Here is a 20,409-nt window from a genome sequence, read left to right on the forward strand (position 1 = left end):
TAAAACCACTGCGAAAATCGCCTTGGTTGCGCGGTAATGTCGGTTTGGAGTTCAACGGCGAAGACAAAAATAACTGTCCAATTTTTAGTAGCGCCCTCGAATTCGAAAGGTGGTCGCGGTTGTGTGACTCGAGATCGGATTTGAAGTCACTTTCAAGTTGTCGGGTTGAATGGAAGGGAGATGGCAGGCGCAAACACTCCAGGGTTCTCGCCACATGCGTCGTTAAATCCAAGCAGCGCTAGGCCTGACCAGGCAGAGCTGCTGCACGGTCCTCCACAAATCCACCCATGCGATTGGCTGCTTGGGCCGGTTGAATCGCGGAGCACTCGGCACCCACCGAACGTCATGGCAAGCTCTGCGACTTCGTTTCCCCCTGGCAACAAGGGATTTGGCTTCTTGACAGGAGTCATTTGATCCGATCCCCAACGGCCCGCGCTGCTCGGAAAATGAAGAGGGGTGACTTGATGAGGTGAGTTGATGATGTCAGACAATTCTCGAAGTTGAGGACAACATCACTAGATAGAAAAATGCCCGTACTTTCTTGCTTGTACATACTTTTACGTCTTGGAAGAACGGATGCGGATAACTAGGTGAATGGGGTTTGCAGTAGTGTATTACAGTCATTGAAAGCACCAGAGTGGGAGGCTGGAGTTGGAGATGCTCAGGGACCGAAAAGTGGCCATAAAGAAAAAGGCCAGGGAATATTTTTGACTTCAAAGAACCTCAGATCGAATCAACAATGAAATCCCCGATTCGCAATGAAATCAAAAGCTAAGGGTCGAACCCGCAGCAGCTGGGCGATGGCAGCCGCAAATCGGGTTCACTCCAGATTAGATAAGATCTGTTAGACCAAACACGAGCCGGCTGCCCCTGAGCCGGGCATCACCGGGGTACAGGTGCCGTGCGGGGGATCGATGAGCTTCCCGATGACTTGCAGGAGGCTCCGCCCGGGCCGGCCTCGGGAATCGTACGAGCATCCCCTTCCCCAGATCCGCCAGATTCTTGCTTCTACCCAGATCCGCCATACCTTTACTCCCAAAAGCAACCCAAGAACGGAACACAAACCAGCGTCCAATCAACCACGGCGACGTTATCGGAAAAAATGGTGATTCATTATCGAGGCAGCGAGGTGCAAAATCCAGCACCAATCAAGCCACCAAAAGAAGCGAACAAGAAAAGAACTGTAGATACAACACAAAAAGGCATCCTTTATCATCATACACCTAGACCTAGAGGCCGACCGCCTCAAAGGCAAGAAGGCCGCCGTCCACTGCCAACCACGCAATGCCTGTATGTGCGTGTGACTTGTCAGCAAAAGTGCCCCGCCAGAAACCGCCAAGAGAAAAAAACGGGGAGGGGAAGAAGAGACGGAACGTACCGGCATAAACCACCAACTTGGTCACCACCTCAACATCATACCTGACCCTGGGCTTCACCAGCTTCGAGAAGACCTCTTTCTCGCCCAACTCATCCTGCTGCCCCAGGTACAGCTCAGTCCCCGGCGCACCATCCGCCGCAGCCGGGTCCGCTGTGACCACCTTCCCCGTCCCCATCATCCTCTCAAACTCCGCCAGCCTCCCACCACCACTACTACTCTGCACGCCCGAAGCCTGCGAGCACTCCCCATCCACAACCGCCTTCTCCCTCAACCCGTTCACACTCTCCCGCCCCTTCAACCCGCCACCAACAGCACCAGCATCACTCCCCAAACTCTCCCTCCGCCTCCGCTCGCGGTACGCCAGCGTCTCGTACGCATCGGCCGCGCTCTGCGGGCCGATACTCACGGATCTACCCCTACCAGGCCCGCGGAAACTGCGCACCAGCTTAGGCAGGTCGCTGACGTTGGGCAGGACATTATCGTCACGGACATGCAGGGGCACGTCCTTGTACTCGGAGGCGGGGACGAAAAACCGGCGCGGCAGCGAGAGGCCGTGGGTCTCGATGACGCGGTAGAGATGCGGCAGGAAGCGCAGCAGGGCGGGTTTCATGACCTCGCGCCAGGCGAAGATCATGCCGACGCCGAAGACGAGGCGCGCTACCGCGCGCTGCCACCCCAGTGCGGCTAGGTCGAAGGTCGCGTTGGGTCCGTTGTAGACGGGGGCGATGCTGGAGTAGCGCGCGAAGCGCCACATGCCGAGTTCCAGACCGATCATGACGCCCGCGAAGGCGACGCTGTCGTCGAAGCAGGGGCAGTCGTCGGCGGGTTCGGGGTGCACGCGCACGAGCACGATGATTACGAGGGCGATGATCAAGGGTGCGAGGTATTCGCTGTTGTAGAGCCAGGCTTCGAGGCCCGGGGCGTAGTAGAACTCGACGAGCGAGATGGCGGCGCCCATGAGCGAGCCGATGATGACGTCGGCGAACCCGTGCATGCCGCAGTACAGGCGGCCGATGACGATGGAGAGGGCGTAGAAATAAGCGAGGCCTTCGAGTGCGAGGGTGGTCGAGGGGGAGAAGGGGTTGGTTTCGCGGTGGAGCATAAGGACGGCGTAGACGGCGACCGAGACTGCGTTGGCGGAGTGTGTTGAGGGGAAGCCGTATTCGAGGGCGGCCGAGCCGGACATGGTGATTCGTTGGAGAGGTGGTGATAATGGGCGCGGAAGCGAGCACATGTCTTTAATGAAGCCGGTGAAGAAGACGCCGCAAGCTAGGATGTGGACGAGTCTAGGTAAGGAGGTCTTGTCAGCGCTGGTATACTCGTGGTCTCGTCGGCTTGATTCCCTACCCCTTTGCGAACTCGCGGAAGCCGAACCAGAAGAGGATCGGCAGCCCGACCATGAAGAAGGTATGTGTGCCGAGGTTGGCCGTGATGGCAAAGTAGCTATCGAGGGCGGGCGTGCGTACCATGCTCTGGAAGGAGGCTAGGTAGGGCGTCTCCCACCGCACGATGGGCAACAGGGCCTGGCGCAGGTCGTACCGCCATTTCGGGAGTGCTCGCTTGTCTAGTCGTGGTTGTCAGCGCCATTGCCCGCGGATGTGCGTGCTCAGCAAGAGCTTTTTGTTGCTCCAAGTTGCTCAGTTGCTCAGGTCGAACAAGGGATTCGAGGCGGGGCAATCAGGGGGTTCGCGAGGGGTGATGATAAGGGCTCGGCTGTCTGTCGATGGGTATCTGGGCGCTCAATTGACGCAACGCGGGGACATACAGTGGTGCTGGTTCTTTAATCCGGCATCAACTACGCCATTCTGTCCCTTTCCTTCGACAATCGCAGGCGTCGAGGTGCCGTTGACGAGCACTGCGCTGGAGGCAGCGCTGCGGTCGGGTGGATTCATGAGATCGGAGCCGTGCCGAGGCAGGTGGTGCTCACCAATTCTGCCCCGGGAATGACCGGTTTCCTCAGCGGCAGGCAGGCAATCGTTCGGGTTTCGGTGCGATGGTAGCCGTGAGACATTGACGTGATCCGCGCGACTCCGGGAGGTGAGGGAGATAAGAAAACTCGGTCCGTGGCAACCGGGAGACGCCTGTTCAGATCGTCCAACCTCGAAGGCGGCCACCCACGAAATCCAGCGTGATTGGTCTTTCGTCTTGGCGTCGTCTGCACCATCTGGCAGTGGGCACTCGTGGCGCTGTGGAAGGGTGGGCCATGGAAGTTCCGAGCCAAAAGGGTTCGGCTTCGGCCCACTCCTCTCAACTGGCTGACCCTAGAAAAACCATCCCTGTTCCCCATTGGAACCCCTGCTCAACGTAGCATTCGGTGGATGTTTGCTACGATTCGAAGCACTTTTACATGTGGAATATCATGTAAGAGAGCAAGCAACAAATTGAGATTTGGCTTCCAACCATGGCGTCATACGCGTTAGCAGGCAAAAAAGCCGTCATCACCGGAGCCTCGGGCGGCATCGGTTTCGCCATCGCGTCACGGTTTGCCAAAGAGGGCGCTAGCGTTGTGTTAGCTGGCCGAACAAGATCTAAGCTCGAGCAGTCCCTCGCAAGGCTTCATGAGACAACCGGAGAGCCGCGGGGTCTTCAAATACCCCAGTCTCACGGCATACACTGCTTGGATGTGGGGGAGGGGAAGGAGTGGGAGGGGCTAGTGAAGGAGAATGTACGTGTCTATTTACCTAGTCAGTGCACTCACATTTCACTCCGGCGGTTTCGTTTTAGTTATCGTATTGCATCCTAGGCTGAGGTTGAGAGACAAAGACTCGTGACAAGAGTGATGCTAATCCTTCGGTATTGTAGAAGGAAATTGACTACCTGGTTAATTGCGCCGGCGAGTCACAGGCTTCTCTGCTCCTCCGGACCAGTCAAGAGGTCATCCAAAATCTACTAGCGAGCAACCTGCGCGGCGTTATATTTGGGTGCAAGACGGTCGCCAAGCAGATGGCGGCCCGGCGTCGTGGCGGCTGCATCATCAATATCTCGAGTTTACTGGCGCACAAGGCAGTCATTGGGACATCCGTTTATGCTGCTACCAAGGCGGGCCAGCTAGGTATGGCAACGCTGCTGTTTCACCTCCAACTAATTCTCTGAACATGGGAGGGCACACACTTACAGGCCGATGATCAGGCTTAACAACCGCGCTCTCTCTCGAACTCGCCCAGCATGGCATCCGCGTCAATGCCGTGGTGCCTGGGTACATTGAAACCGATATGACCGAGGGTATGTTCTCATGTTTCTCATTTCTCCTGTAAATCCCTACATTGCTTCACAACATAAGCCATCGGCTTTGCCCTTCTGGCTTCAAGCTCGTAAATGAGCAACGGCATCCCCCGCCGCTATGAGAACGCCCCAGCCAATTTTCCATCCATACATTGCTCCAAGCTAATCCTCACATGCCATCGCCGTCGCCATGCTAAAGGCCTCGCGAATAAAGAACTCCAAAAAAAGATTCCTCTGGGGCGCTTCGGGACCGCAAGCGAGATCGCCGATGCGGTCGCCTTCCTCGCCAAAAACGAGTATGCCAATAACTGCATCCTCAACCTGGATGGCGGGTTAAGTGCCGTCTGAGGGGAGTGGCGAGAATAAAAAAAAAAAGACGAACGCCCGAACTGCCGCCCTATTACGGTATCGGCAGCTACTAGATTTTATGCCACCTCAGCACTCCACGAGGTCTCAGTCGTCGTCAATGACGATGGCACCCCCGGCGGGATGGTCGAGGACAACAATGTCATCATCCTTACCCGCGGTCGACGCCACCGTCTTTGCCTTCTTAACGACTGCGATATCCTCCGAGTCTTCTGGGTGTGGGCGTTTCGCCGGTACCACCTCGGATACGCCTTCGCTCTGCGGTCTGCTACCGTTTTCGATGCCATGTCCATTCTGGCCATTGGCCTCTGGCGCGGGTGTTTTCTTTGGCTTGGTCGGGATCTTGACCTCTTCTGAGGAGATGCCTCTAATGGGCTTGTCGTCAAGGGGTTCCTTGCTATCGGGGAATTAGCAGGGGGGGATGCAAGGATGTGGGTAATGGGAAACATACGCTTCTTGAATGGCGACCACCACGTTGACGTACGGATTCTCGTCGTCTTCGTCCGTGATAGTCAAGAAGGAATCCGGCTTGATACCTAGATGACAATGTCAGACCTGAAATGTTGTGCCGTTAAACTTGTTGCGCTTACCAAGCTCGCTCAGCTTCTTGCCGAGATTGTCCGTCTCATCGGGGTCATACAGGATGCCCACTTCATTGCTAACGGAAATTTCCTTCTCCCCATACCCCAACTGGAGCTTCAAGAAGTCCTCCACGAGGTCGTTGAGTGTTGCCCTCGACAAGTCGACATAGGCCCGAGTTTGGAAAACGCTGCAGACCGGGCAATCTGGGTTGGGTTCCCGAGACTTGTCTGATGCCAAGAGACGGGCGGGCGCGAATGGCGTCAGGAACACCTCTCTCGCCCGGTCATACTCACCCTTCAGCACCTTGAACGCCTCAAGGACGCAGAGACCGGCTACAATGGCATTGGTCGTTGCGATAGCCGGGATGATGTTGCCGGCCATCTGCTTAATGTCAAACTTGGACTTGCGGTCGATGCCGAACAACGTCGACCTGATATTTGCGCTTGCGGCGACAAAATCGAGCGTGTCCTCATCATCCTTGTCAAAGGCGATGATCGCGTCCGCAGGACCATCCCCCGTATTCTTCATGTCGAGGACTCGTCTGCTCAGCCGATCTAGGCTGTCGTTCAACACGACCAAGTTCTCTTCCAGCGACCAGACCTTCTGGTCATCCTTCAAGACGGCTTCCTTGGACGCTAGCGCTTCCTTGGCCTTCTCCAACAGCTCTTGGTAGTCGAGCGGCTCCGGCGGTTTCCTCGACTTCCACATATCCTCCATTGACCGCAGCCGAACGATATCGGTGTTGAAAACCTTGTTGAAAAGCATCTCGTGGAATTCGGGACTGCCGACTGATTCGCGGATTCTCCGTAGCGCTTCCGACTCGCGCTTCAGTTCCGCAATCTCTTGCGCGTTCTCGGCATCCGATGAGTGGTCAAAGGCCGATTCGTCCTCGCTTGTCCCAAAGATCTCGTTCAAAAGATAGCTCTTGCCCCAGACGATGCAGTGGATCGGTTGGCTCGGGGTGCTGCGGATGGTACAGACGGGGAATGACTTGGGTGTCTCCTTTGGTGAACAGTCGTAGCACGCCGTGACGCCCTTCTTGATGACCTGGACCTGGCCATTAAAACCGGTGGTCCCGCTCTCGATCAGAGGCACGTCGGCGGCCAGGCACATCTTGTTGACATGGCGCCGCGCCTCGAGGTTGTCCAGCGCGTTGAACACTATTCTGAAGCTGCTAAACCACCCGATACTGAACTCGGCGTCTTTGATGTTGGCATGATGGGCGACGATCTTGACTGCCGGATTAAACTTTTCGGCAACTTCCTTTGCGACCTAATACCGCACTCGTTAATCCAAGCCCGGCCTGCTCAACAATTGTGGGGTCCATACCAATGCCTTCGACTTCTTGATATGCTCTTGGCGGAAGAGGAACTGTCGGTTGAGGTTGCTGAGGTCGATTGTGTCGAGGTCAACGACGTGAACCTCTCCGAAGCCGGTAAGAACAAGGTTTTTGAGTAGTTCGCATCCAATGCCGCCGGCGCCAACCATCAACACTCGCGACTGTTTTATCTGGGTTAGTTCCGGCACTGGGCTGGGTTCCGTGTCAGACATCTCGGGGGAGGGTATGCGATCAGACAAGGTGAAGAAACAACCGGGTAGGCAGTAAAAGGTGTACGGATACGACGGGTAATGATGCGAAAAGCGATTGATGCCCGGGAGGAAGAGGAACAGATTGTTGGGGGTTTGGTAGGTTGTAGAAGATGGAGGGGTTACCCTCGCAGCGAAGCTGTGGATGATGGGATGGGTGCACGACGAACGAAGCCATTGACTTTTGGGTACCCACCTGTTTAACATGCGCGTTCAAACCGCGACCCAGCGATTGCGAATTAAAACTGTCGCGAGTCAGTGAGGGTAGCGCCATGACTGGCACAACTGGGGCAAGCGGCGCAACTAAGGCTGCGTTGCCGTCGATGGCGAGCGTTGGATCCATGATGCAATAATCCCCCGGCGGAGGGGCAGGAAGAAAGAAGAGGGTCTGGAAAGTAGACCGCGGGTTGCACACTAAGGCCAGTACCCTATGGTAAAGCCATCGAGAGAGTGTGGTCAAAAGGGGTGAAGAATTGGCTTGGGCCTTGAGAGCCTTGTCGTGGTGGTTTGTCGCATCAAGAACCAGGCAGCTTGTCGCATTCAAAGAGTGAGTGGGTCAACGCGGCAACCACAGCGCGACGGGTTGGTTGAGAGAGGTTGGTCCGAGCGCGAGCCCCACCAACATTGAACGGATACCAAGGAAGGAGCTCAATTGAGGTGAGTTTAAAACAGAAACTCTTTGTGCAACCTCTCTATCTAAGGTGCCTTATCTATCCTGTCTCAGTATCCCCCGTTCTCTTTACCCCGAGCGGCGTACTTGGCGCCACCAGGCATTTTGAAACTTCCGTTGACTTCCATCCATCGAATTGGATCCCCAGTCAGGTTGGTAACTTTCCTATTGGCCGCCCTGCCATATTCGGATCCACTCCATCAGTCGCCTCAACCTTGAATGTGGGCAAGTTCAGATGCAAGTCTCAATCTGTCGGGGAACATGAACATCCGCAGCAGCCTGCGAGCCCTTGTGCATACGAGATGATATCCGATTTATTAATGATTTCAAACTTAGGCATAGTATGCTCGGAATGATCTGGAGAACAAATAATATGACATGACACCATGACCTTTCTTCGACGTGGCCAAATTTGTGCAGAGATTGTGAAATCTCGGTGCACGTTCCCCCTTTTCAACAATTCCAGCTCTCACTATTTGCCCCGTTTGACACAAAGACTCATCCACCATTTCCCACACCCAACCAACTTCCTGTTCTCGATTTCTATCCACAACCCCCCTTCCACGCTCTAGCCATCCCAAAATGTCAGACGACGAGCCCGATCTCGAGCTGCTCGCCCTCCTCCGGCAGCACCTGCAGGGCAAGCTCAACCTCAACGAGGAGCCCGAGACAGGCGTGCTCGAGGGGGCAGAGTATGTCTACGACAACTCCATCGACGTTGCCCTGGACATGCGCTCGTGCAAGAACGCGGCCGCCGTCATCTACGCGCAGATGCAGCAGAAGCAGTTCTCGCTCGCCTCTTGGTCGGACCACGAGCTGCACCCCGACCGGTTCGACATTGGGGACGAGGACACCGTCGCCTTTGTCTTTACCATGGATCTGCTGAACTTTTCCTTTTGGTCGGAGAAGTCCGGGGCGGAGCGGTTTGCGGTCGAGTACCGCGGCAAACGGTGGACGGGGTACTGGAGTTTGGTGGCTGCGATGCAACGGGCGATAGAAGAAGGTAGGTCAACGATGATGTCCGTTGTGTTTGTACAGTATCCCTGTCGGAAGTTGAATGAGACCCTAATTGGCATATTTACAAAGGCATTCCCATTACGGACCCGCATTTTTGGCAGAATGAAGAGGAATGCACCTTGGACGTCCTGAAGAAGGTTTTCAGATCGTGCACTGACGAGGAGATGCCGTTGTTGGCGGAGCGGCTAGCCTGCTTGCGTGAGGCTGGGCAGGTGCTGTACGAAGTATGTTGTCAGTTTGTCGAGAGAATTGTTGTTAGGAGTGTGTCCTCCTCTTGCGGGTCGAAATCTAACATGTCGCCCAGAAATACCAGTGCCACCCCATAAACTTGGTGGACGCGGCGGATGGATCCGCTGCCCGCTTGGTCAACATTCTAGCTCGGGACTTCAAGTGTTTCCGCGATGAGCACACTTTTGAGGGGCGGCGGAAACCAATTCGCTTCCTCAAACGGGCACAGATCCTGGTTGCCGACCTCTGGGCCTGCTTTGAGGGGGAGGACTACGGAGAGTTCCGGGATATCGACAAGATTACCATGTTTGCGGACTACCGCGTGCCCCAGATCCTACACAATATGGGGTGCCTTTACTACAGCCCCGCGTTGGATCTCGCAATACGAGATAAAAAGGACATCCCGCAAGGAGGGAGCTGGGAAATGCAGCTACGAGGTAGGAGTGTCGGCTATCCGGATAGAGACTGTATGCTAACTTTTTCCAGCTTGTAGCATTTGGTGTGTAGAATTGCTCCGCAGGGAGATTGTTAGGCAACACCCCAAAACTCACATCAACGCCATCCTCTTGGATTTCTTCCTGTACGACACGATGAAGGAAATGGAAGACTCAGGAAAGGAGATTGTCCCGCATCACCAGACAAGAAGCATCTGGTATTGAAGTGTGTTTGCTAGATATTTGAGAAGAACTGATCTCTAGCCAGTTCGACGGCAAAGGATAAAGCTAGACAATTCCCCAGGGTTAGAGGCCAAAAGCAAATTAGACAAATCGTTCCTTTCCCCAACTCCCAAACTCCTCTCTGCAAGCAATCATGACCATCGTACAATTCCTGTAAATCCCGCGCGGCGCCCCCACTCGCCGCCTCATGCCCCAACTGACCCAACCGCCGCTGAGTTGAGAAGCTCATCCATATGCGCCTTCTCGATCTCATCATTCCCCTTCGCCTCCTCCTTCAACAACACGGCAAGCACCTCAAGCGGCGGGTTCAGACCCAACCTCTGCGCCCGCTGCCAGCGCTTGAGGCGCGCGATCCCAATGCAAGGCTATCAACAATTAGCATTTTCTCCCAGCAACACAACACGACCGTGCAAAAGGCAAACGGTGAAACCTACCCCATAGTGCGAGCTGACATCAAAGTACCGCAGCACCTTCTCGCCCGTCGTCAATCCCTGCGTGTGCTTCTTGTGCACCGCCCGCGCCTCGCGGCCGGTCTCGATCTCCTTCCAGTACTGCTCGATCGCCCGGTCGCTGATCTTCTCCGCCCTGGCGACATCGGCATCGGGCTGGGCTTGCGCCGCTGTTGTGGTGGGGACGGCCTTCTGCTGTTCGTCGTCGTCGGTGGAAGTCGGGGTTTCGTCGTCGGCGTCCTCCTCGTTGTGTTCCTCCGACGGGAAGAGCTTTTTGGCTACCTTGTCCTTGTGGGAGGTGGGCTCTGGCGACGGTTCGGGGATGTACTCCTTCGCGCGGGAGGGGGACTTGTAGCCTTCTTTGCCGGTCTGGATGGCTTTGGTGACTTTGTGCTTGAAGCTGAGGGTTTGTTGTTTGCCGGGGCCGGTGGACGACCGGGTTGATCTGCGAGTGGTGACCATTGCGACGGTGACGTCAGGTGGTTTTGTGAAAGGGAGAGTGCAATTATTCGGGTGGGAATTCCTTGATGTGGTGATAGAGGTAAGGCTGGATCGAATAAGGCGAAAACTGGTCAATTCAGGATTGGAGATGGATTGAATGAGGTCGAGCAGACAAGGCTTGCAATGCGAATTACGGCTGGACGCCCAGACACTGCGAGCCGCTGGCGGGGCAACGTACCTATCACGGTTGATGCGCCAACTCACGTGACCTGATTTACTGGACGCTCTAACAAACTTAGCAGTCAGACACTCGCATTTGCGTTAGGGAGGTAACTAACTTCATTATGTGAAGACCAGAGTCGTAAGAAGTAAGACTGGCGAAACTTGGTTCCGGTTTCAGCCCTTGAGCCAGAATTGAGTCGGGGATTGCAAAGGCAGTTCACCAATAATGAATCGTCCGATGGATTTTACTTCCCCAAAGCCTGAACGCTATCTTCAAATTAGCGGTGGCTGTCTTGATAAGTGTAGAAAATCGTTTATTTTTCGAGTTTCGAGCGAACCAACCTCCCGAATCTCATGGTCCCAACCCTCGGGGGTGCATTTCAAAAGGCAGAGCTTTCGAGTCATATCGAGTCGGAGCTCGTTAGTGTATCCTGCCTAGATACGCAATTTCCACCACCGACTGGGACAAGGACGAAGCTCGTGCAATAAAGCATGTTGTCAGCAAGACTTTTGTCGCCTCCAAGGGGCTTCTGGACGTGGCTCGTCGTCCCCAGTTGTTCAGGGGGCGGAAATAGAGCTCTCTTTCGGGTCGTCTAGCTCAGCGTTATAACATCGTTTTTTCTATCCCCGTCCAGAGCCACCGTTCCTCGCAAATGCCAGGTCGAGATCTCCCAATCCACCCAGCAAGGTAGCAAAATCTCCCTCTCATGCTCATGACCCAGTAGCTTCCCGGTAAAATGCAAGGCTCCGGCTCGCGCCCGCAGCGCAAAACATCTCGCTCTTGCCCATGCCCGGCCCCAAAGCCCGCTCTGTCTTGGGCAGCCACCTCACACTCCAGAGAGCCGTGTCCGTCTCGCTGTGTGTCGCAACGCAAACACCGCGTGCCACGTCCCAAACCTTGACCTTGCCATCAAGCGACCCACTCAGGAGGTACTCCCCGGTGTCGTTCCAGTCCAGCGAGGTGATCCACGCGGGCCTGCTACTCGGTGTTGTGAGGTTGCCCACGTGCTCGCCGTGCTCCATGTCGTAGATCGCGATGACGCCCGCGTTGCCCGCCGCCGCAAGACGTTTGCAACCAGGGGAGAACGCAACCGTTCTCACCGGCTTCGCCAGACCTAGCACCTTGTTAGCGAACCCAACCTCCACCAAGCCCCAGTACCAACTCACCAGAAAGCGAATACACCATCCGTCCCGCATCATTATTAAACACGTACACCCCACCACTCTCATGACCACTCGCCGTCAACCGCCCATCCCGACTCAAATCCACCGCCATCGCAAAACTCCCCCCACCCCGAGCGCCCGTCTCATACGTCTGGATCTTCTCCCGCCCATTAATATCCCACACATGAATGCGCCCATCACTAGTCGTGCACGCCAAATACCCCTCATCCGCACTCAACGCCACAGCCCACACATCACCGCCCCCCGTCTTAGATGGCGGCAGCTCCCACTGCAGTTGCCACTCCTTCACATCCTCCGCCCCGGGCTTGCCGCCACAGGCCCAGACCTTGATCTCGCCGCCGAAACCGACGCTCGCGGCGACGGTGCCGGCCCCGCCGCGCGCCGTGCACACGTGGTGGCAGCCGAGCTTGTGGGCGTCGGGGATTGTTTGTTGCAGCGGGAAGGTCGCGTCGGTGATGCTGTGCACGCGTAGCGCGGAGGAGCCGCTGGCGGAGAGGAGGGTGGTTGGGGTCGGGGCGAGGGAGAAGATCTCGGCTGGGTGGGCTGTGAGGTGGGGGAGGGGGGAAGGTTGCGTTAGTTGAGGGAGCTGTGGTGTTGGAGGGGGGGATGAAGGGATGGATGGCGGGGTTGCGCTGCGTACCTTCGTCCACCGTGTGGGCGGTGAGGTATTGTTTCGACTAGGCAATGTTAGAAATGACACTTTCAGTACTGATTCGAGGGTGCTCTTGCCATTGTCACCTGCCCATAGATGGATTTTTGGGTCGGTTGTGGTTTGGTGTTGGGGAATTCGAGCTGTTGCTTGCAAGGTCGCAGCACAGCAGCTGCAGGAGCCATGGTGGGGTAGTTGCAGCGAGATTCCGTTTATTCAGACGTCAGAGGAAAGCTATCAATTTGCCTGGGAATCATCAACACTGACAAGAGCGTTTCGTGGGACATGCTTTGGGCTGCTAATATTACCCAGCACTTTTTCTGCGAGGGCGTTTCATCTTTTTCTCCTCTCTCACAGAGTTGCCAGGAATTGTCACAGGTGACAAAAGGCGGCTTGCTCAACAACCAGCCGCTCATATTGTTACAGTACATGTACACCAGATCTCGTCAACGCCTGCAACACAATGTCTAGGCGATGAATTGACGGACACACCTCCGGCGCTAGTTCCCGTCGAGCAACGCAAGCCACGTAGTCCTTAAAACCGTTTACATGCGCTGCTTCAATCCGCCTGCTCCCGAGCCTGCTTGTTCATCATTTCATTGAGCTCTGCATACTCGTTAGTCTGGAAAGCCTCACCCCGTAGCCGTCCCCTCTTACTTTTCGCGCAGTTCGGGCACAGATAATGCATCCGCTTGATCTCGCCGCAAGCAGGGCACTTGCATAACGAGTTGACATCCTTCAACGCCTTGCCCGCCATTTGCCTGTGCCTCTTCTTCATATGTGATGTCTTTTTCTTGGGTACTGCCCTGAGCACGGATTCCCAAATATCTCCGAGAATTGACCCCAACGACGGGAGCCCGAGTTGGAAGCCGATGGGGACGGCGAAGACGAAGGACGGGAATAAGGGGGTCGAGAATTGCCGAACATGGAGTTGTATCCTTGATGTCGAGAAGAGCGTGGGCGCTAGAAGCCTCGGGAGAAGGGAGCCGGAGGGGGCCATCCTCATGGCTGGTGCTGTCAACGCCGCCATGTTGAACCGTGTGAGAGACTGAGAGCTCGGTTTCTGGTCGAGTGGTCGATCGTACGTCCGGCGGGAAACCCAAGTTCAATCGAACTCCTCGAATGCTGTAATTCTACCGCTGAGTTTGCGACCTCTGCATGCCCTGTCGTCGTCGCTTCGCCGGATGCCGTAGTGGATCTCGCCGTCGTCTTGGTCACGCAGAAAAATATGTCGAACGCATCTCAAAGTTTAGCATGCCCGCGGGCAGGGCTGGCACGGTCCACTCCAATTCGGGTGCTAACTGCACGCTCTAACTCGATCAAGCTTGTCCCTGGGGCAGGGTCCCACAGGCCAATCACGAGCAGCCCACTTCCCTCCCCCTTTCCCCAGCCAGCTCAGCGACCCCTTGACGGAAATTATTGCTGGACAGAAGCTGCCGACAGGAAGGTACAAAGAATTCCCTTTCAACACCACACCCGACCGCATCCACCCGCCCTCAATTCGTTGCCTCCGGACCCGTCGTCCCCGAGTTCCATCTAGAGGTCACCTCCACGTCGCGACAAGCGAATCTCGATTACTTTTTGGAATAGGACCCCAAATTATCCCAAACCAACACGAAAAAATGGCGTCGATGCCCGCTGCGACCATCTACCCCCAAAGCCATGTCGGTTTCGACAGCATCACATCCCAGATTGAGCGCAAGCTGCTCAAGCGCGGTTTCCAGTTCAACGTCATCTGCGTTGGTTAGTTCTCGCGTCCCTCTCCTACTGATGGCTAGCTCCACTATGAATACGAGCCGGGATTGACGTGTCTCGCATTGCAGGCCAAACGGGTCTGGGGAAGTCGACACTGATCAACACCATCTTCGCGTCGCACCTCATCGAGTCCAAGGGTCGGCTCAACCCTGACGAGGTCATCCGGTCGACCACGGAGATCCAGTCTGTTTCGCACATCATCGAGGAGAACGGCGTCCGTCTGCGGCTGAACATCGTCGACACCCCCGGCTACGGCGACCTGATCAACAACGACCGCTGCTGGGACCCCATCGTCAAGTACATCAAGGACCAACACTCTGCGTACCTTCGGAAGGAGCTCACGGCGCAGCGTGAACGGTATATCCAGGACACGCGCATCCACTGCTGCCTGTTCTTCATCCAGCCGTCGGGCCACTCGCTTAAGCCTATCGATATTGTCGTGCTGAAGAAGCTGTCCGATGTCGTCAACGTTGTCCCCGTGATCGCCAAGGCTGATACGCTCACCTTGGAGGAGCGGCAGGCGTTCAAGGAGCGCATCAAGGAGGAGTTCGCGTTCCACAACCTGAAGATGTACCCCTACGACAACGACGAGTTCGACGATGAGGAGCGCGCCGTCAACAACCAGATTGAGGTGGGTTTTGAGTGTCTGGTTGGTGAAGTGGAAGAGCGATCGCTAACATATCGAGCAGGGCCTGATCCCCTTTGCCGTCGTCGGCTCCGAGAAGTCCATCATTGTCAATGGCAAGCAGGTCCGCGGCCGTCAGAACCGGTGGGGCGTTATCAACGTTGAGGATGAGACCCACTGCGAATTTGTCTATCTCCGCAACTTCCTTCTCCGCACGCACCTCCAAGACCTCATCGAGACGACTTCTCAGATCCACTACGAGACGTTCCGCGCCAAGCAGCTCCTTGCCCTCAAGGAGAGCAGCGCGCAGGGACACGGCAGCAGGCCCATCAGCCCGTCGGCGGATCGCGAGCTGAGCCGCAGCTCGCAACGGATGACCATGAACGGTTACTAAGCCCCGGGCCTTCTTCCCGGACGCATTTGCACAGTGTCCCTCTTAGTCTGAACGAATCCGAAACTTTGATATCCCGGCAGAGCGGTGCCAAAAACCCCCCCCAACCGGATACGGCGTCGAGGCAGGGTTGTGGGGAGGAACAGCGCGGCGCAATTCGATGCGGTTTACAGGTCATTACCCCTCTGGCCTATGGTGTTTACGTCTTGTTGGCAATCGTTTTCGGTGGTTGGACTTCATTATCCCCCTATTCTCTTTTTAGTATCCGAAGCTCCTTCGCATATTTTTGCTGCCTCTTTTCTTTTTCACTAATCACCCCGGCCCTCCGTGCTTAATAGAGAGCTAGCTAGTTTCGATACCTGACGGAATACCTATTATGTGAGCAGAAGTGTGTTACACGATGCGGGAGTGGCTGTTTTTGGGCTGCCGTCTGCTGCTGGGAATGGTCCGATGTTGCAATCCTGCTGCCCCGATGATTTCTCGTCCAGTTTTGCATGGTGTTCGTCTCCGAAAATGCTCTCAACAACGGCCGTAGCTTGCCTCGCACTCTGACGAACCGGGGTTAGGGTTCAGCACTTCTCTTCGACGCGTCAAGCGCGTCCTCCTATCGTACTCCTCCAAGTGACAACGTATTGGCAAATTGTTGCTAGCTGCTCGGCAACCACCACCCCCTATCATCTCACCATGTAAACACACACATCATCCATACTGTCAGTTCCTTTTCAGCATCCAGAAGGCGCCATGCCAACATCCCATCAAAATCAAAATGCCCAACCCTAACCCCGCACCACGACCACAACCACAACCACATCCCAGAGTAAGAGGAAAAGAAAAAGAACGAGAAGGAAAAAAGGACGACCAAAACACCATAAACCCAATCGTCTCCCTCGACCCCAGCACCCCCCTCGACCCCAAACCCCTCATCTCCGACATCCTCCGCACCCGCTACTGCGTACCAGGCTCCGTCTTCCTAGTCGAGTCGATCGAGCGCAGCATCCCGGTTGCGGAGGCCAGTTCAGGTTCTGAGGATAGGACTGGTCTTCGCAGTCGTCGACGGCCGCGGCGGCGGAGGGGTCGGGAGCGGGCGGTGAGGTGAGGCTGCTGCTGGGGGACGGGGAGCTGTGTGTGCAGGCTTTTGTGAGGGGGAAGATTCATTGTTTTGTGGATGGGGGTGGGGTGTATGAGGGGTGTTATGTGAGGCTGGATCGGTTTTGGTTGGGGGAGGTGGAGGTGGAGGTGGCGGGGGCGGGGGAGGTGGTTGATGATGGGGTGGGGGATTCGGTGCGGTTGGAGGAGGGGAGGGGGGAGAACGGGGGAGCGAGGGGGGCGGTGGTGTATTTGGTGGTGGGGGATATGGTTACGGTTGGGTGGAATGAGGAGTATCTTGGGATGTTGAGGAGGGAGAGGGAGGAGGCGGAGAGGGAGAGGCGGTTGCAACTTGAGAGGGGGGAGGAGGATTCTGAGCAGGCAGAAGGGGAGCTGGGTGTGGTGGATGAAGTTGAAGAAGATGTTGCCAAAAAAGTGGAAGAGTATGAGGATGACGAGCTGATAGATGAGCTAATGGCTGTTGAAGTGGACGGGGAAACCACAGATGCCGCAACAGAAGAGACAGCTCCCGCCAAATTCGGACCCCTGGGAATTGACCCTCCGGAATCCACGCAGCGAGAACTAGACTACAATTCCGACTCCGACTCAGCGTTCGAAACCCTCACAGTCTCCGCCGAACGTGCGTCCCAACGCCGCATTCTCGCCTCCGCTCCTGATCCCCGAGAAGAACTCCAAGCATCTATCATCAAGCAGAACCAAAACAACCACCACCGCCAAAACCACCAACACGCCCAACCACAACCGCAACCGCAACCGCAACCGCAACCACCCCCCCAGCCCCAACCCCTAATAACCAAACCGCGCCCCTGGCTCCCCACCTCCGCCACCCACTTCGCCAAGCTGACCCCCCTCTCCCAAATCCCCTCCCTCCCCTACCGCCAAAACTGGATGGTCAACGTGCTCGCCATCCTGACCTCCCTCTCCCCGGTCCAACCCTCGCACATCGGCCCCTCCTTCGTGCAGCGCACGGCGCGCCTCACCGACATGAGCACGCCCAAGCAGGTGCTGCTGACGGTGTACCTAGACCCGGAGGGGTTCACGCCGCGCGAGGGCGGGGTGGTGTTGTTGTTGGGGGTGAAGAATCATTTTGGGGAGGGGGGGTCGCTGAGGAAGTATGTGAGTGATGGGTTGGGAGGGGGGGAGAGTTGGTGGGTGGAGGCGGAGGAGGGCGGGTTGGGGTGGTGTAGGGCGGGGGTGGAGAGGTTGGGGAGTTGGTGGAGGGAGAAGAAGGGGAGGGAGGAGAGGGTGTAGGTAATGTAGGTGGTGGGGAGTTATTTACTATGGTAGGGGGTGGGAGTTGGTTTTGTGGGTGGGTTGGGGTTGGGAAGAGGTATATCTTGTTTGTGCGGTAGGGCTGAGTTACTTGAGTCTTATTAATGACTCTCTTTTCTTATGTCTATCGTGAGTGCAGGTTGTGATTGTGGCTGGTGAGGTACTTTGGAGTGGTGTGTGAAGAGAATATGCTAGTTTTGAATGGCTGGCTAGCCCCAAATATACAAATATACAAGTGTTCCGAGAACGATATCTGCTTGTTTCGTTATCCGGGCTCCAGACACATCTCCTTTAATGCAGTTCTCTTTTAAACAGGAGCTCACAAGCAATATCTAAGCCCTAAAGGCTCTCTTTGGGAAGAACCAAACGGGTAGTGTGAATATGTACTTGTGCCAAACTTTACACATCAACCACCTATGTCCCAGGGCCAAGTAACTTATATAGTTTATAAGGTATTGTTGAGATAAGCCTCACCATGTTGTGCTTATCACTCATGATTCTGTTGGTCCTGTTTTGAATTCACACGGTGCTCGTTATCAGAATGACTTTTCCCTTTGTCTGAGCACACTAGAAGACTCGCCTGGTTGTGTCAGGAACAATTCAATAATTCTGGGAAGTTTGTGTGAAATCCGCTGATTCTCTTCCTTGATCTCTCTTCCCCTTACAACCCGAGTTTGAATTTCTCTCCTCCGTCTACACTCCCAAACCTTCTCCTCGTTCCCAAACCTCCCCACCGCTCCAGCCGACCAGACCATTTCCCCCTTCGTCAACCTCTACTCCTCTTATTTCTTACTGTCTGACACCAATGCCAACCAGGGCAAGGATGACCGGAAACCTCGGGGCGCTCGTCAGCGCCGAAGATGTGATGGGAGTCCTCGAGCTGGGCGCCCACATCCTCGGCTTCCTCGACGACCTCGAGGACCTCCGCAACGCTGCGCTGACGAGCAGGCGCTTCAACCGCGCTGCTCACTTCCACCTCTGGACGGCCATCAGGCTGCCATACCTGGACGCCGACCCGAGCTGGGCCGACCGTCGTCCCTTCTGGGACCGTTTCGCGCTCTTCCTGCGGCGCAACACCACCTCTCTCCGGACCGAGATGCCCGTGGTAGCCCCCGGTCTCTTTCGGGAGATTTCAATGAAACGATGGGAGGCACCGGTGAGCGGCGCGGCGGGCACGAGGTGGCTCCTCGTCAAGGAGGGCGTCGACTTCTTCTTCGCCGGCCTCAAGGAGGTCCTTACAAGAGCACCACGTCTCCGGGACTTCGCTGCTCGGGACGTACCCCGAGTTCTCGATCTTGTGGTCCTCCTCCACCGCCGTGAGTCTTTTAGGTACTATTAATAGCTTTTATTTGGTTAGCCGACTGATTGTTTGCTGTTACAGACCACCCCCAGCTTGTGACCCTTGATATCACCGCCTCGCGGGATGATACCTTCGGGTTCCTTTCCGTCCCGGCTTACAATATGGTTGAGTGGAGGTTCCGGGTCCGCAATGACCCAAATCACACGGTCCCCCTGGGCAACACCGTCAACTTCGGCCTAGATATCAATCTGGCCCCGGTGTTCAATTTCACCAACCTGCGCGTCCTGGCCCTCGACAACATTCAGTACGACGGTCGCCGCCCCTCCCGTTTCTCCAAAACGTCGTCGCTCTACTCAAAGGCTCGCCGAGCCTTTCTCACCTTTCACTGTCCCTCCGACACCGCCCGGGAGGCATCACGCCCAGTGGGCAATCAAGGCCGTACTACACGATAAACAACCTCCTGAACGGCCCTCGCGACGCCCTGGGGGCACTGTGCCATCAATACCGGGCAGCCGACAGCCAGCCTCTACGCCTGAAAACCCTAACACTCGGCTACGGGTTTGAGATCTGCGACGACGTCTCAATTCAGCACGTGGGTCCGCTGCCACGACCGCATCCTTTGGAGTCCCTCACCGACCTCACAGCCCTCGAGGGCCTCCACATGGACGGCCTCCACAGAAAGGAAGGCTCCCGAATCGCCGATCTGGGCCAAAACCACGGCTACTCCCTCATCTCGGCGCGGATCCCACCCGGCGTTAACCAACTCCCCCAACTCCGCAAACTCACGTGGCCCTGGGAAAAAGGGCGGCTCCTCCAACTCCTCTGGACCACCAGCGCCACCCACCAGCGGCGCCTCATCCTCCGCATCGAGACACCCTCCCCCACCGACTTTTCCCAACCCTCCCCCACCGACTTTTCCCACCCCGCCAACACCCCCTACCCAACCTGGGTTGGCAACTGGCTTCGCTACTACAGGTGCTGCCCCCCGCCCACAGCAACATGAACGAAGCCAACTGAACGAAATCAACTACAACAACGGTTAGTCGGGACTACTTTTTTCTAATGGGCGACACTACCGAGGCACAGCCCTCACCGGCTCTCCCGTTTATCAATCCGGCGCGACATTACAAATATACATACTCGCGATGTCTTCATCGTGGATGCTCTTCGGAGGGAGAATTGTGGGATAGCATATTGCGGAGGGAGTTAGAAACGAGCCGTTTGGCTGCATCATGTGGTGTTATTCAGGCATTTCCAATGAGTTGTGGGTTTAAAAACCGTGTATG

General features: G+C 56.0%; 10 protein-coding genes across 10 annotated transcripts; 5 read left to right on the plus strand and 5 right to left on the minus strand.

Annotated features, from left to right (window-relative positions):
- Nucleotides 1-1,127: 1,127 nt before the first annotated feature.
- F5144DRAFT_406275 (uncharacterized protein) lies at nt 1,128-3,643 on the minus strand. The gene is made up of 4 exons (XM_066784896.1): nt 3,144-3,643; nt 2,726-2,942; nt 1,379-2,664; nt 1,128-1,288 (listed from the first exon to the last, which is right to left on the minus strand). Exons 1-4 carry the CDS (start codon nt 3,268-3,270, stop codon nt 1,230-1,232), a joined length of 1,689 nt encoding a protein of 562 aa, XP_066638446.1. The 5' UTR covers nt 3,271-3,643; the 3' UTR covers nt 1,128-1,229.
- A 1-nt stretch (nt 3,644) lies between these two features.
- F5144DRAFT_406257 (uncharacterized protein) lies at nt 3,645-5,232 on the plus strand. Its single transcript, XM_066784895.1, has 4 exons — nt 3,645-4,043; nt 4,181-4,430; nt 4,508-4,600; nt 4,800-5,232. Exons 1-4 carry the CDS (start codon nt 3,780-3,782, stop codon nt 4,946-4,948), a joined length of 756 nt encoding a protein of 251 aa, XP_066638447.1. The 5' UTR covers nt 3,645-3,779; the 3' UTR covers nt 4,949-5,232.
- F5144DRAFT_587876 (uncharacterized protein) lies at nt 4,603-7,759 on the minus strand. Its single transcript, XM_066789871.1, has 5 exons — nt 7,332-7,759; nt 6,878-7,048; nt 5,557-6,820; nt 5,418-5,502; nt 4,603-5,363 (listed from the first exon to the last, which is right to left on the minus strand). The coding sequence occupies exons 1-5, from the start codon at nt 7,476-7,478 to the stop codon at nt 5,054-5,056; spliced, it is 1,977 nt and encodes a 658-aa protein (XP_066638448.1). The 5' UTR covers nt 7,479-7,759; the 3' UTR covers nt 4,603-5,053.
- A 628-nt stretch (nt 7,760-8,387) lies between these two features.
- Nucleotides 8,388-9,709, plus strand: F5144DRAFT_499882 (uncharacterized protein; the record flags this gene model as incomplete). Its single annotated transcript, XM_066786351.1, has 4 exons — nt 8,388-8,808; nt 8,892-9,046; nt 9,127-9,487; nt 9,537-9,709. The coding sequence occupies 4 exons, from the start codon at nt 8,388-8,390 to the stop codon at nt 9,707-9,709; spliced, it is 1,110 nt and encodes a 369-aa protein (XP_066638449.1).
- A 203-nt stretch (nt 9,710-9,912) lies between these two features.
- F5144DRAFT_607397 (DNA polymerase delta, subunit 4-domain-containing protein) lies at nt 9,913-10,638 on the minus strand (the record flags this gene model as incomplete). The annotated part of the gene is made up of 2 exons (XM_066791554.1): nt 9,913-10,092; nt 10,162-10,638. The coding sequence occupies 2 exons, from the start codon at nt 10,636-10,638 to the stop codon at nt 9,913-9,915; spliced, it is 657 nt and encodes a 218-aa protein (XP_066638450.1).
- A 912-nt stretch (nt 10,639-11,550) lies between these two features.
- F5144DRAFT_500101 (WD40-repeat-containing domain protein) lies at nt 11,551-13,089 on the minus strand (the record flags this gene model as incomplete). The annotated part of the gene is made up of 4 exons (XM_066786363.1): nt 11,551-11,954; nt 12,007-12,567; nt 12,665-12,701; nt 13,057-13,089. The coding sequence occupies 4 exons, from the start codon at nt 13,087-13,089 to the stop codon at nt 11,551-11,553; spliced, it is 1,035 nt and encodes a 344-aa protein (XP_066638451.1).
- A 143-nt stretch (nt 13,090-13,232) lies between these two features.
- Nucleotides 13,233-13,703, minus strand: F5144DRAFT_552316 (mitochondrial 54S ribosomal protein bL32m; the record flags this gene model as incomplete). The annotated part of the gene is made up of 2 exons (XM_066787732.1): nt 13,233-13,279; nt 13,331-13,703. 2 exons carry the CDS (start codon nt 13,701-13,703, stop codon nt 13,233-13,235), a joined length of 420 nt encoding a protein of 139 aa, XP_066638452.1.
- Nucleotides 13,704-14,034: 331 nt separating this feature from the next.
- On the plus strand, nt 14,035-15,916 carry F5144DRAFT_542391 (Septin-type guanine nucleotide-binding (G) domain-containing protein). Its single transcript, XM_066787189.1, has 3 exons — nt 14,035-14,416; nt 14,497-15,059; nt 15,118-15,916. The coding sequence occupies exons 1-3, from the start codon at nt 14,296-14,298 to the stop codon at nt 15,445-15,447; spliced, it is 1,014 nt and encodes a 337-aa protein (XP_066638453.1). The 5' UTR covers nt 14,035-14,295; the 3' UTR covers nt 15,448-15,916.
- A 134-nt stretch (nt 15,917-16,050) lies between these two features.
- Nucleotides 16,051-18,069, plus strand: F5144DRAFT_616430 (uncharacterized protein). The gene is made up of 4 exons (XM_066791839.1): nt 16,051-16,261; nt 16,298-16,536; nt 16,845-17,667; nt 17,963-18,069. Exons 1-4 carry the CDS (start codon nt 16,211-16,213, stop codon nt 18,002-18,004), a joined length of 1,155 nt encoding a protein of 384 aa, XP_066638454.1. The 5' UTR covers nt 16,051-16,210; the 3' UTR covers nt 18,005-18,069.
- A 577-nt stretch (nt 18,070-18,646) lies between these two features.
- F5144DRAFT_661740 (uncharacterized protein) lies at nt 18,647-20,126 on the plus strand (the record flags this gene model as incomplete). The annotated part of the gene is made up of 3 exons (XM_066793306.1): nt 18,647-19,139; nt 19,205-19,427; nt 19,493-20,126. The coding sequence occupies 3 exons, from the start codon at nt 18,647-18,649 to the stop codon at nt 20,124-20,126; spliced, it is 1,350 nt and encodes a 449-aa protein (XP_066638455.1).
- Between the last annotated feature and the right edge of the window lie 283 nt (nt 20,127-20,409).

This window comes from Chaetomium tenue, assembly GCF_020726465.1.
Source record: "Chaetomium tenue strain MPI-SDFR-AT-0079 chromosome Unknown F5144scaffold_8, whole genome shotgun sequence".
In the NCBI taxonomy this organism is placed as follows: domain Eukaryota; kingdom Fungi; phylum Ascomycota; class Sordariomycetes; order Sordariales; family Chaetomiaceae; genus Chaetomium; species Chaetomium tenue.

Bases quoted from the DNA above. Each gene is read 5' to 3' on its own strand.
- F5144DRAFT_406275 (XM_066784896.1), bottom strand. From the start codon at position 3,270: ATGAATCCACCCGACCGCAGCGCTGCCTCCAGCGCAGTGCTCGTCAAC. The intron at 2,665-2,725 runs GTAGGGAATCAA...CTCCTTACCTAG, and splicing joins TTCCGCGAGTTCGCAAAGGG to ACTCGTCCACATCCTAGCTT. The intron at 1,289-1,378 runs GTACGTTCCGTC...ACGCACATACAG, and splicing joins CAAGTTGGTGGTTTATGCCG to GCATTGCGTGGTTGGCAGTG.
- F5144DRAFT_406257 (XM_066784895.1), top strand. From the start codon at position 3,780: ATGGCGTCATACGCGTTAGCAGGCAAAAAAGCCGTCATCACCGGAGCC. The intron at 4,044-4,180 runs GTACGTGTCTAT...TCGGTATTGTAG, and splicing joins AGGGGCTAGTGAAGGAGAAT to AAGGAAATTGACTACCTGGT. The intron at 4,431-4,507 runs GTATGGCAACGC...GCCGATGATCAG, and splicing joins TACCAAGGCGGGCCAGCTAG to GCTTAACAACCGCGCTCTCT.
- F5144DRAFT_587876 (XM_066789871.1), bottom strand. From the start codon at position 7,478: ATGGATCCAACGCTCGCCATCGACGGCAACGCAGCCTTAGTTGCGCCG. The intron at 7,049-7,331 runs GTGGGTACCCAA...CAGATAAAACAG, and splicing joins TGAACGCGCATGTTAAACAG to TCGCGAGTGTTGATGGTTGG. The intron at 5,503-5,556 runs GTAAGCGCAACA...ATTGTCATCTAG, and splicing joins CAAGAAGCTGAGCGAGCTTG to GTATCAAGCCGGATTCCTTC.
- F5144DRAFT_542391 (XM_066787189.1), top strand. From the start codon at position 14,296: ATGGCGTCGATGCCCGCTGCGACCATCTACCCCCAAAGCCATGTCGGT. The intron at 14,417-14,496 runs GTTAGTTCTCGC...CTCGCATTGCAG, and splicing joins GTTCAACGTCATCTGCGTTG to GCCAAACGGGTCTGGGGAAG. The intron at 15,060-15,117 runs GTGGGTTTTGAG...CATATCGAGCAG, and splicing joins CCGTCAACAACCAGATTGAG to GGCCTGATCCCCTTTGCCGT.
- F5144DRAFT_616430 (XM_066791839.1), top strand. From the start codon at position 16,211: ATGCCCAACCCTAACCCCGCACCACGACCACAACCACAACCACATCCC. The intron at 16,262-16,297 runs GTAAGAGGAAAA...GAAGGAAAAAAG, and splicing joins AACCACAACCACATCCCAGA to GACGACCAAAACACCATAAA. The intron at 17,668-17,962 runs GTGAGTGATGGG...TCGTGAGTGCAG, and splicing joins GGGGGTCGCTGAGGAAGTAT to GTTGTGATTGTGGCTGGTGA.